The sequence below is a fragment of the Phocoena phocoena genome, chromosome 15 (genome assembly GCF_963924675.1).
Source record: "Phocoena phocoena chromosome 15, mPhoPho1.1, whole genome shotgun sequence".
Taxonomy (NCBI): domain Eukaryota; kingdom Metazoa; phylum Chordata; class Mammalia; order Artiodactyla; family Phocoenidae; genus Phocoena; species Phocoena phocoena.
Genome location: NC_089233.1, coordinates 65193596 through 65207081, shown reverse-complemented (window position 1 = coordinate 65207081; position 13486 = coordinate 65193596). Strand labels below are relative to the sequence as shown.

General features: G+C 50.5%; 1 protein-coding gene across 1 annotated transcript; it reads right to left on the bottom strand.

The window, feature by feature from the left end:
* Positions 1–1231: 1231 nt before the first annotated feature.
* On the bottom strand, positions 1232–12858 carry TGIF2 (TGFB induced factor homeobox 2). Its single transcript, XM_065892284.1, has 2 exons — positions 12667–12858; positions 1232–2918 (listed from the first exon to the last, which is right to left on the bottom strand). Exons 1-2 carry the CDS (start codon positions 12856–12858, stop codon positions 2397–2399), a joined length of 714 nt encoding a protein of 237 aa, XP_065748356.1. The 3' UTR covers positions 1232–2396.
* Positions 12859–13486: the final 628 nt, after the last annotated feature.

The following is a 13486-nucleotide window of genomic DNA, read 5'->3' as shown; positions in this document are numbered from 1 at the left end:
TACACAACGCTTACAGGCAGCTACTAGAGGGAGGGTGAAAGAGGTGGGGCAGAGTAAGAACTCAGCAATTGTCCTGTCTCCAGGCTGGGCCGAGGGTCATAGTGGATCAATCCTTCTGCTTTGAAAAACAAAACCAAAACCAAAAAACAAAAAAACTTTATTTGACAAAAGACAAAAACCAAAGTTATTTACAGTAGTTTTTTGCTCAAATAATCCAACGGGATAACTGTGCTTCCAGGGTTACCTCAGAACCGAACCAAGCAGAGGCTGCCCTGCCCCCAGCCTCCCCGTCTTGTACAAGGGGGGAGTGCCAACCAGAATTCAGCAGCATGGCTCCCTGACCCCTCACCACCCTCCACTGCTCAGTGCACTGTGGGAGGGAAAGTCCCACCCCAGCCCAACGCGCTCCCACAGTCCCCTGCTGCAAGTGTCCTGCAACAGTGACAACAGACCTGGGCTCAGAGACACGGGTGGGGTGCAAGAGGCCGGGCAAGCAGCAGCTTCAACTGATCTTGAAGCTGCCGTGTTCATTCTTCCCCAGCTGGGCCTCAGGAGGGTGAGGGTCCCTGATCCCCCTGGGGCATGCCAGGAGAGGGCACAGAGAGGGGAGGCAGAAGAGAGAGCCTAGAAAACCTGCCCACTAACAGAGAGCAAAGCCCCCTTTCTTAAATAACCAATCCCCACTCCCACAGCAATGGGTGGGCCAAGCCACTCAGAAGTTGGGGAGCCTCCCTGAAGTCTTCAGGGATCATCCCAGAAAAGACAGAACACATGTTGCTGCCTTTCTCCCAGCCAAGCCCACCCAAGTCAGCCAATACCCAGGAACGCTCCCCCTGCGCCCAGCATGGCAACTTCAGGAAACTACGGGCTGAGGATCTTGACCTGTCTTTTGGCCCAGTAACAATGTTATTCAGAACAAAAATATTTCACCTAATAACCTATGATTAGTGTTTCTTAGGATATACTAGAAAGATGGGGTATATTGCTGTTGAATGCTATCAGCAATGAAACAGCAAAAAAAAAAAAAGCGGGGCCCAGGGCGGGGGTGGGGGGTGCGGGAGGAGAATAAGACTGTGATCCGTTTCACTGTGAAGTTCAGGGCGGGGGCTTCTGCAACTCCAATGTAAAGAGAGGTGCAACAGAAAGACACTCACAGCGAACAGGCTTCGTGACCGATTCCCAGCCCCAGCCTCCTCCCGGGGCAGTTCCACAGGCAGCTGGGGGCACTAGTCCATGTTTCCTCCAGGAAGAGTTTCCGGCCACCATCATGGGAAAAGCTGCCCGTCTGGATCAGCTAAACGGCCTTCCTGACCACTAGATGGCTCACTTCTCTCCAAGTAGGAGCAACAGGGAGCTTTTGACATTCTGGCCCCACTAAGCCAAATTCCTAGAAGGAATTCAGGACTCAGGCCGCGGGGTGAAGCTTTCAAAGATAAAGAAGGGGAAAACATGAAAGAGAAAAAAACACCACCCCACTGCTCAGCCTAGTTTACCTCCCCCTCCCCTCCCCCACAATACAGTAAAAACACCAACCAACCAACCAGAAAAACACCTCTATCATCCTTCTCTGCTCTGCACCTAGAAGGTTTGGTCAGATTTGTTGGACCCTCTCTCTGGCTGTGGCTTTATCCTCTTCTCCCTTCTGTGCATGATGCAGAAAAGCCAAAGCCCATAAAAGTTTTTTCTTTTTTTTTTTTTTGTAAACCAAACCAACAATAAAACGACCATTTGGAATTTTGCAGAGATTTAGCTGGTCCCCCAAATGAAAATACTTCTTCCTTGTAAAACAATCACCAATTGCAGTGGTGGATTCTTCTCAGTTTATCAGACTCCATCAAGCAATGCACTCTCATTCCCCACACCTGGGCTGACTACTCCTGTTAATGCAAACCACAGCAAAGAGGGAAAAATAAACACAAAGTTTAGCAAAAACTTAAACATTCAACCGGAGTCGGTTCTGTTACATCTGCTGGTCTCCTCTTTTCTTCTGTTCACACTTATGAACCTGGAATGTCCACACTTAACAAAAAGAGGCCCTGTCAGGGGCAACTGGGACCCAGCACAGGTGAGTGAACTTGGCAGGGTTCCTGTGCCCAGCTCAGGAAAGCAGGCGGGAACGAAGGGGTCCCGGGGATTCTCTGCAGCAGCAGCACCATGCCTGTCTCCAATCTCTTGGTCTCATCGCTGAGGAGGCCTGGAGAAACGGCAGAGTCAGCAGAGGAGAGGTCCCATCCCAGTGCAGTGACACCAGCTGGCGTCTTCCTGCTGAAGACCTCTGGACAGAGATGATCCCGATGTTTGGCAGTGATCCAAAGAAAACCCTCTGTAGGAAGGGGAACCAAAACGGAAACCCAGGACAGCTGGCTCGAGCCTCGAGCACCCCTGTTGGCAGATGCCTACTTGGGGTTTTCAGAGACGAAAGAAATGGGAGTGCGCAGCAATGAGGGTGACGGGTCCTGCTGCTTCTGGAGCTCCATCTCAGCAGCCCTCTGGAGCGCCACCTCCACCAGCAGCTGGAAGCTGCTGAAGTCCTCCTTGTCCTGCTCTGGGGGTGTGGGTGGTGGTGTGTTGAAGAGTCCACCTGTGGGGCTTCCAGCTTCAGCCCTGGTCAGCAGGGTGAGTGTGCTACCAGGGGTCACCAGGGGCTTGGGGGGCTCCAGCTCGCCTTGTGGGAAGGTGGCTGCCGGCTTGTCTCCCTGGCCTGAGTGGAGCGGCATGGAGCACACGGACAAGGAGAGCACACTGGTGGGGGCCGGCACAGACACAGCCAGCACTGAGGGGCTGCCGCCTCGGGGGAGGGCCACATCGGAGGCCTTGCCCCCGCGGCGGGAAATGGTGTACTGGTTGGGGTCTTTGCCGTCCTTCCGAAGCATGTCTGGGAGAAGCCGCCGCCGGGCGTTGATGAACCAGTTACAAATCTGGAATGAGAATGAGTTTGAGAGACTGTGATCAGTTTACTCTCTCGAAACCGGCTGCAAAGCACCTGCGTTCCTGGCCCCAGAAACACAGCAGCAAACAACTCAGGCACAATCGCAGCCCTCAGATTTATGCTGGGCAGAGAGAGTTAAAGAAGACATGATGTAACTGAAAATAAACTGCAACTGTGATCCAGCCAATGAAGGGAAGGTACGTCGGTGCTGTTGGACACAGTAATGGGAAGACCCAATCCAGTCTTTGTGGACTCGGGGTAGTATTCTCTGAGGAAACGGCTTGTGAATTGAGATCTGAAGGATAAGCAGTAGGTTAGGTGGGAGGCCAGAGGGGAGAAGAGCATTCGACTGAGAAGGATCAACACCTGAAAAGTGCCTATGACGAGCTCAGAGAAGGATGTCCTGTCTGGATGGAGCTCAGAGTGGTAACTAGAGGTTTACCTCATGGTGGGGATCTGGTTCTTTATTCTAAGGAAGATGGGGAGCCACAGGAGGGTTTTAGGCCAAGAATGCTAAAAATGCTATGTGGAGAACAGAGTGGAAGCAGAGTGCAAGGTTAGTACTTCACGTTAGGTTAAGGGAGGTGATGAGATGACGACAAACGTTTGATCTGTCTGGGAAACTGGAATGACAGGACCTGGTGCCCAGTTGGATATGGGTGTGTGAGAAGAGAGGGGATGGGGCCAAGGGTCATTCACTCCTAAGATTCTAGAATAGTGTCTTGCTGTATGCCAGGGAAACAGCCACAAAGACACTAAAGGGACTCTCAGGTAGAAGAAAAGTTATTGTTTCCAAGCAAAACCAAGGTCAGTGGTTGAATGTGCATTCAACCAACATCCTTAAATCCTTTTTTCCTATATACTGCTGAGAAAGCTACCATTAACCGTGACCCCATTCCTGTCCAGCTGATTGTTTAGATCAATCCTCTTGGGCCTATGCCTGAGGCATGACGTTTCTTACTGTTAAGTGGTCTGCTGCAAAGCCAGGGCATATCTAGCACCCATCCTATATTTGTCTGGACCCTTTACAATAGCCTCCAGATTCACAGCTCTCCAATCCAGCCTCGTCACTGGCTGTCACTCACTTTCTAAAATGTATTACTGTTATTCCTGTTCTAGAAAACTGCCATTTGTCTCCTACTGCCTATAGGAACAACTCCAGACTCTTGGGCCTGGGTGTTAAAAGCCTCCCCTGTTCATGGCCTATCTTTCCAGCCCTTGTATTCTTCTTCTTTTTTTTTTTTTAAATTTATTTATTTTTGGCTGCGTTGGGTCTTCGTTGCTGCGTGTGGGCTTCTCATCGCAGTGGCTTCTAGTTGTGGAACATGGGCTCTAGGCGCGTGGGCTTCAGTACTTGTGGCTTGTGTGCTCTGAAGTGCAGGCTCAGTAGTTGTGGTGCACAGGCTTAGTTGCTCCGCAGCATGTGGGATCTTCCCGGACCAGGGCTTGAACCCATGTCGCCCTGCGCTGGCAGGCGGATTCTCAACCACTGCGCCACCAGGGAAGCCCCTGTATTCTTCTTCATGTGAAATTGCTCACCAGCCTTCATTGAGGCCCTGTGCTTTAAAAAACAAAACAAAACAAAACTCCATGCCTCTTGCACATCACATTCCTTCTTTCTGGAACACCCTCTTCTCTACCTGGAGAATGCCTACTATTCTAAGTCTTGGCTGATCTAAGATATCAGAGATTGGGCAGAGGCAGAGGAAATGGTTTCAGAACACATCTCTCCTCACCTACAGCTGCTGTAGGGCCTGGCAGTTTCTTTTCATACTTGAATGAATGACACCATGAGGGTAGGTAACCGTTCAGGAGGAGTGTGAATAGTTTCTTCACACCCCAGAGAAGGCACCTAATCATGGCATCATTACTGATCAAGCAAAAAGATCAGCCACTTACACCCTCCTTCCTTTCATTTACTCCTAACAGCCTGGAGATGTGACAAGACCAATCCTTTAACAAGCTCGCCTGGGCATTATTTAAAAAGTTATGGATTAGACTAGAGAACAGGTTCTTAGCTGCGTGGCTGGTGTAAGGCTCAGGAACACAAAACCCGTTTTTCCTTCAACAGGCAAATACAAGCCTTTATCATTTTTTCCATGTCTCCCTCCCTCCTGCCCTCCACTGGAGGAGCTGCCACAGGGGAAAAGTTGCCTGATCACTTTCTTGCTAACAGAAAAGTAGCTGGAGAGAAGAGACAAACTGTGGGAGTGCATTGGTGACGAGGCCTGGGTGTGGCACGGTATGCCCCCGCATATCCAGGCATCTTTCTGGGAGCCTTCGTTGAGCAGCTTTACCGATAGCTGCCGTTTACTAAGCACTGTGCAGCTACGCGATTTTCTTCTAACAGTTTTATCAGCCCCATGAGTTTGATCAGCTCCCATTTTACTGATGAACATATACAAAGCTGAGCCTGGAGAAGTCAGGCAGGATTCTACCTCTAGCCAGGGATCCCCAAGCCTGGACCTTTGGATCTGGAGGAACGAGAACCCCTACTCTCTGAATCTTTCTCTCAGACTATCACAGGACCCCAGAGCCCAGCTTATTTTACTCACTACAATGGTCAAGTTAGAACTTCTCACCTTCCTGTCGCTCTCCCTTTCAAGGCTTCGTGCTCACTCAAATGATATTTATTGATGCTCGTTATGTGCCAGGCCAGTTCTCGGTGCCGGGGATGCTTCTGTGAATTAAATAGATGTGCACTCTGCCTTGCGGAGCTTATGGTCCATCTAGTTGTGGAGACTGGCAATGAATGAACATCGCTATAGCAACAAGAAGTGCCAGGAAGGAAAGAGACAGGAATAAAAAGATAGTATATAAAGATAAGAGAGACCTCCGTAGATAAGGGGTCTGGGAAGGCAGAGACCTAACAGATAAGAAAGAGCCAGCCACACAGAAAGCTGAGGGAAAAGTGTTCTAGACAGAGGCAACAGCAAATGTCAAGGTCCTGAGGCAGGAAAGGGTTTGGTTTAAGGAACAGACAGAAGCAGGCAGGGCTGATCCCACTAGGCCAGAACACCATGCTTAACCATCAAAGGGGCCCAAACAGTGGCTTAAGCTAGTTTTCACACTGTACGTCCTTCTCCTGGTCCTGTCTTTGCTTTCCTCTTAGTTCATCAACAGAAGCTTACAGAGCATGTAGTAGCTGCTGTAGGGGAAGAAATGACAGGAACCCCTCCCCCACACCTCTCCTGTGCTGAGATGCCAGGAACTGTGTGGGCTGCGGCAATGCCTAACATTCCTCTAATGGGTGACTGGATCAAAGGCCCAACTCTCTTCAGGGCTCCCATACCAGTTTCTACCCCTGCCTATCACCTTCCCTAGCTGACACCTGGGCAAGGCCTTGAGTACCACTACCCAGCCAAAGGGATGGCCACCTATGACAAGAGCAGGCGCCTGGAGTTGGCATGGCTCCTTGCCCAGCAGCCTGCAGCTGTACCTGTTCCACAGGTGACCCAAGGATAGCACCAGGCTCCAGGTCCTGTCAGGCTGGGAAAGCTCATGGGCAGGGCAGAGCCAGAGCCTTCTTGTGGCTTCTCTCCCTTTCCATTCCAGCCTGGAAGGACCCTGCCTCTGGGGTTCTCATTTACCCCTTACCTCTCTGGTCCTCTCAGTACACACACACACACAGACACACACACACAGACACATACACACACACCCCAGCAGGCATCAGCTGACACTGTTTGAGCTGCTCACTCCAATCCTGGCTGGAGTTGCAGGGGAGCCCCAAGGGAGAAGGAAGACTGAACAGCTGAGTGGACGAAGGAACTAAGGATCTTTGACACAAGGTATCACGCCAACCATCTCACTTGCATGTTTAATCTGCATGAAAGCCTGGACGGTAGTAAGCAGTGTCCCCAAAGTACTACAGAGAGACCTGGAACTCAGAGATGAGAGAACCTGCCCAAAGTCACACAGCCTCCGAGTACAGAGCTGGGATTCAAACTCAGGTCTCCTGCTGCTGTTCTCATTCTGGTCTGCTATCTTACCAACAGAGGAACAAAATGGAAAGCTGCAAGGCATCACCATAATCCTAAAAGCAGACTCTTGCTGAACACAAAACATACCAGGTGCTGTTCTGAACACTTCCCATCTAACTCACTCACTTAATCTTCAACAGCCTATGAGAGGTTCTGTGATGATCTCCATTTTATGTGAACCACTGAAGAAACGGAGACCCTGATCAGAGAGATTCAGCAACTTGCTCAAGGTCACAAGGGCAAGGGCTAGGATGGGATCCAGACACAGCCTGATTCCAGGCAACGGACCGCTGTCAGGTGAAGACAACAGACGGAGGAGAGTCAGCCCGAGGCCTTTTCTCCTTGCTCAGATGCTTCCATCTCTCCATCCTGCAGCTGCCTCCTTGGCTACCTGCGCTACAGGAGAGCACTACACCTCTCCACCTCAGCCCAGGATGCAGGGGAAACGTGACCTGGGTCAAGAGGAGTAGTGACCAGTGCTTTTGTTGAGAGCAGTCTTGGGGAGGGGAGCCTGGCGTTTACTAGCAGATGCGTGGGCACTTAGCCTCTAGCTGCACCTCCCATTTTGGCTTCTAATTCTGAGAAGAGAACAGCAGAAAAACACCCCCCCACGTGCTCACCCTGGTCCACAGAAAACTTGGCAGCCTACTTACTGTTTTGTCTTCTCATCCGATAGAAATGCACAGCTGAGGGCAGCCGGGCAAGGGCACAAGGCCCGAGTGCACCACCAGTGCCAGCTGTGATAATGGGCTCTGCGGATTTTCTGTAGCCGCTTCCAGCAGCCTGACCCACGCCTAAGTCAGGAAAAAAGCATGTGACTTGCCCCAATTCAAGGTCCTCGGGGAGGGGGTAGGAGAATGCCAAGGTGAATTCTGTGATTGATACGGCAAAACACAGGCTGGGTGCCTGAAAGCCTGTCTCTACCATAAAACAGGGCCCTATCTGAAAGGCTGCTGCCCTGTCAGTATTTTCTTTTTTTTTTTAATCAGTGGCTGAGATGAAGGACACGGGAGGAATCACTGTGGCAAATGGGAGTGGGAGGGGCACTAGGGAGCAGATAAAGGCCATGAGGACCAGAGCAGGGCTTTTGAAGGCGACACAAGTGCTTTAATTGTAATGTCTTTTCAACTGTGAAAGACAGAAGCAAAAGAGGGGAGAGAGAGGGCATGGAGAGACCTTTCCCAAACGTCACGGTCCCAGTGTTGTGACCACCCGTATCCAGGTGCTCCTAAAGGCTGCTGGCTGTATTAGAACAACCTTGAGGGTGATTTTAAAAAACTGCTCTGTCTCATCCGCTTCAGAGATGGGGGGCAGGGGAGAGGGGTGGGTGGAATCAGGAATGTGTTTTTAAACAAGCTCTCCAGAGTTCTGCCACCCAAGCTTAGGAACCAATGGTTTAACCCACTGGTTTAACTTGTCCTTGCGGGCCAAACCCTTTACTTAAGCAAAAAAGCTTACCCAAAAGCTCAAAAAATATACAAATGAAAGGCCTTAAGGTGGGGAGACAGTGGTTACCAGGAGGAAGAATCGGGAGGCAGCTATCTTTGGAGCCAGAGTAAGGAGAGCAGCTTCGAGAGATACAAGTTCACTGAGGGCAGGGCCAAGTGAACTCACCACACAGCAGGCCACTACAGCTTCTGCACCAGGCTCCTTTCTTGCCCAGTACAAGTACCAGAGGGACTGCTGCCCCTCACCTCCCCAATCCTTCAAGTCTGTCAGGATTCCATGCGTACACAGCTTCTGGAGAAGCCTTGCCTACCAGGGCAGCTCAGCTGACATACACGGGTAATTAATTACACTGAATTCTCAGTCCTTTCAATGTCTTCCCTCCCCCAGGGGGGACAGTGCCCGTTCTATTGTTGTGTTCCCAGCACACAGCGCTGGGTCTGGCACAGAGCACACCCCCAATCAATATTACACAGAGAAGGAATGGGCACGAACTCTCCCCACCACACTTACTTCCCCTGCCCAACTGGCAGCCCCTTAGAACAGAAACCACAGCAATAAAGTGGGCTTACAGGGTGTCACTGGGACCCGTGAAAATCCTTCACAAATGACTTTTTGGTTTTACCCTCCCAACTGCCTCGCCCCGGGCAAGTACCAGCTAACCAGTTAGTTAAATAACTCATTGACTTGCTAATGAATTGCTGCTGGGCCAGTTAAAGGAGACAATCGAAAGGGAGGTCCCCAGGGAGAGAGAAAACAAACTTGGCAAAACGTTGATGCTTGCTGGAGCCAGGCGATTGGTGCCAGGGGTGTGTTATAATATTCTCTTACTTCTGCGGTTATCTGCAAATGTTCCTAATAAACAATGGAAATTAAAAAAATTAGATACAGGAAAAAGAGATGCCTCCAGGGAGTGACTTAAACCAGCTTGTCCAGATTGAGGAGCCACTACATTTCCTTTATTTCTGAGGTCCTGCCCATTGACATTTCCAACACTTTTTTTTTTTTTGGGGGGGGGGCCCGATGCGCGACTTGCAGGATGTCAGTTCCACGACCGGGGATTGAACCCAGGGCCCTCGGCGGTGAAAGCTCAGAGTCCTAACCACTGGACCACCAGGGAATTCCCTCTAGCACTTTTATCTTCATTTTGTCACTTCAACAATTATTTACTGAGCACCTACCAGATACCTGGCATTGAGCTAACGCTGAGGATGTAGTGATAAATAAGTCTAGGCCTCTGGAGTTTAGTGTGTTCTAAAAAGCAATCAGTCAAGTCCAAATGCTGACCCAGTCCCGGTGCTGTGGGAGCACAGAGCTCCTCTAGGGGTCAGGAGTCTCCCTGGTCAGGGGTGGGAGCAAAGTGGTGTGGGTTATCTATCAGTGTGGCAGCAATATGGGGGGCCAGGGATGAGGTCCGCTACACAGATTGGGAAAGATGACGTTGTCAATAGGTTGGCAGGAGCCACTGAAGGGTTTTAAGTAGGGGAGTGACACGTGATCAGATGATGACAGGTTGGACTAGGGTAGGAAAGAAGCTATATTCTGGAAATATTTAAGGGGTAAATGTATAGGAATTGGTGAGACCAAAGGAGCTGAGAAAGGGCTATCAAGGGGAGTCCCTTCAAAAGGGAAGGACCCAGCTGGGACAAATTACCTGTTATCAGTCAGGAAATCTGGGGTGCCTGTGAGACCTTCAAGCACGGATGTATGGCTGGTGCTGCTTGGGGTTCATGGTACAGTTTCCATCAAGGAGTACTAGATGGTCCCCACTGCTTCTTTTTTTTTTTTGGCCGCACTGTGCAGCAGGTGGGATCTTAGTTCCCTGACCAGACCAGGGATCAAACCCATGTGGAGTCTTAACCACTGGACCGCCAGGGAAGTCCCCCCACCGCTCCTTAACTCTCAGCATGCCTCTAGAACAGGGTGGCCACCAGTGGAACCCCTCCCACCAGGGGAAGCCAGGATCCAGCCGGCCCTTCCTCAGAAGTCTCCAGCAGCTAATCCTGAAATGGATTAGCTGTAGCCCCAGACCTACATTTCTGTAAGTGAGATCTGGGGATATGCCGTCCTAGGGGCCCACTAGTTCCCCACAAGAATGTTTTGGTTTTGTGTTTCCAATCTGATCACAAGTAGGAGTGCCGTGGCCTCTGGCAACACAGGTCTGCTCAACTCTGGAGCCAGTGCCTCTGTCATACTACACATCACAGAGCAGTCAACAAAACACCATCCACCATTTGTTATTAATGCAGTTAGATGGAATCTCATTCGTTTTACATCTATTTACTTTGGAAAACTGTTTGGTTATTTCAGTTGTGTATAAGAGCAAAAGCAAGAGGTTTTTTTACCCAGTTTTATGTTTGTACATGCTTAAGTGACGTGATAAAAATTATTCCAGTGTACACGTGAGGGAGGCAAGTCTGTGAAAAAGATTTTCTTTAAGAGGAGTCAGTACATTATTCAGTCTTGAGAAAGTGTCCCTGATAAAAGGCAATTTCGATACAGTGTGGAAGTGGTTTGGTTGCACAGGTAAGAGGCACACTGGAATACACAGCTGGGGGAATCAGAGAATGCTTTCATGAGAAAATGCTTAAACAGAGTGAGCCAGGCTCAGAGAGGTCAAGAAACCAAGGGAGAAGGCCCGGAGGCCTGGGCGTTCAGGGGCCCCAGAGACAGGAAGAACGAACTAGGCTGCAGGCAGTAAGACTAACAAAGAGGCTATCTGGGTAATCCTGGCTCTTAGGCACCAAGACTTTGGCCTGTGCTGTTCTGCATCCTGTGAGTTCAAGTCCACCTCTTCTGGAAGGCCTTCTGAGGCTCCAGGCCTCTCAGAAGCCCTGCCCTGAGTCTCTGCTGCCATCTGCCCCAGCGGTGATCACTTTTTGCAAACCTAAGTGGCCAGGTCTTCCCCTGCTTTCCCATCCCAGACTAGACACGCCCTAGGGTAGGAATGTGCCTGGATCCTCTCTGGGATCCCAACCCTGCCCCGCACAGAGCTGGGCACAGTGCAGCGCTTGTCGGTAAACTTGTGAGGTTCTACGAACTGCTAGTCGAGACCTATGATCTAGGAGAGATGAGGATGAAAGGGAGAGAAGTGCCCATGCTGTGCCAAACACCTCACAGTGGGCCTTGAATTCTTCTCTGTCCTGCCCCCCAACCCTTACGTGCCCGGAAAGTGCTACAATCAGCCCCCCTTTTCAGGTGAGGAAACACGAAGCTCAGAGAGGAGGCAGTGACTTGGCCAATGTCCAAGCTTTCTCTTGTGGAGAAGATGGGATCTGAGTCAGGGTCAGTAGCTCTAGAGCCTTTCTCACAGAAAGACTGCCCAGCGAGTATAAAGTCAGGTGACAGGAATTCTGAGGGCCGAATACTCACCATGCGGCTTCGTGGAAGAGGGACGCAGCTGGAAGAGATGGGGGGTTCAGAGTAGGGTAAGGGAAAGAGAGACGGTGCCAGGGATCGGAGTAGTGGGCCAGGAAAGAACAGAGGTGGAAGGGGAGGCAGCAGGGGGTGGGGGGGGGTGGGGCGCCAGCGGGGCAGAGGGTGGGCCTTTGCTAGGCTGGGGGCCTGTTCTGTGTCTCCCAGGTGGGTGAGAGCCCAACTGGAGGCAAGGCAGCGGCAGTCCGGGGGGTCTCACCTCAGCACCAGGAAAACAGAACAAAAACACCTGTAGGTCAGTAGCTGGGGCAATTCAAAGGGGGTAATACCTCTCACTCTGACCAAAAGTGGATAACGTGATCTTCTGGGCGTGTTCATGTTTGTGGTTCACAGAGCACTTTCACATCCAGTTCTGAATCTATTCCTCCCAACGGTTCAGTCAGACAGTCTAATCCCACTTTACAGATGGGAAATCAAGATATGGTTTACAACTCCTGCGTGGCAGAATGGGGTTTTGACCCCAGAACCTCTGACTCCTGCCCTTTCCTTAACCGTGACTCCAGCTCATTTTTAACCACTCTGCAGATCACCAGCTGCCCCATGAAACCAAACTGCCAACCAATCTGGGGCTAAAGGCCAAATCCCAGACACTCAATGCCTTCTCACCCTCTCCTAGCGTCTGGTGTTAATGGCGACACCTAGACATTAATAACAATTCCTTGCCTCTTCATAACTCTCCAAAATCTGAAATCTAGCTGCAATGACTTCATGCAATTGTCTTCCCTTGAGGCAGAGAGGGTGGGTATTCTCATCTGACCTACGAAGAAACTGAGGCCCAGAGAGGAGAAGTGACCAGCCCAAGGCCACACAGTTGAGTCCATGACAGGGCTGGGACAGGACCAGAATCCAGGTCTCCTGCTACCCGCTCCTTACCTGCAGCACCGACAGGTTGGTCTGTCCAGAAAGGCTCAGCTTCTCCTGCTCTGAGGGGTAGGCGTTGTAGCGGTGCAGGTACAGCCAGTCTCGGAGGATCTTCACCGACTCCTTGGGCAGGTTCCCTCTGCGCTTCCTCTTGCCTGCCAGGGAGAGGAGGCCTTCATCCTCACCCAGGTCACTGTCTGACATGGTGTCTAGGGGCTACGCTGGACCTCAGGCAAGCCTAAAACAGGTGACAAAGGGGAGGGGAACATTATTACCATGCGGTGCCTCTGACCCTTTCCCTAGTCTTCGAGTACATCATTACTAGAGCCTAGGACACCAGAAACGGGGTAATCGAAAGTCAAAGTCTCAGGCCATACCAAAGCCTGGGCAAGGTAGAAGGAAAGGTCCAAAATGCCTCTACTTCATCAGGCTGGTAGATAACTACTGAAATAAATGGCAGATCATTAATAAGCAGAACCAGACTAGAAGTAATTACAGCTACCACTGAGGCCTGTTTTCCATGCTCTGTACTGAGCATTTCACCTTTATTATCTCATTCAGTCCTCACAAATGCCCTCGTAAGGGAGACACTAACATCATCATCATTTTACAGATGAGAAAAACCAAGGCCCAGAGAGATTCAGAAAGTCACCCAAGATACTCTGGCTGTTAAAGAGAGTTACCACGTGACCCAGTAATTTCACTCCTAAGGTAGCTAAGCTACGAAGAGAAATGAAAACCCACGTCCACACAAAATGTTGTACAAAAATGTTTATAGTAACATTATTCATAATAGTCAAAGGTGGAAGCAACCCAAGTGTCCTCCAACAGA

Excerpts from the sequence above, each read along its gene's own strand:
- TGIF2 (XM_065892284.1), bottom strand. The coding sequence starts at position 12,858 with ATGTCAGACAGTGACCTGGGTGAGGATGAAGGCCTCCTCTCCCTGGCA. Across the intron at positions 2,919-12,666 it reads CCAACCTGTCGGTGCTGCAG|ATTTGTAACTGGTTCATCAA; the intron begins GTAAGGAGCGGG and ends TTCTCATTCCAG.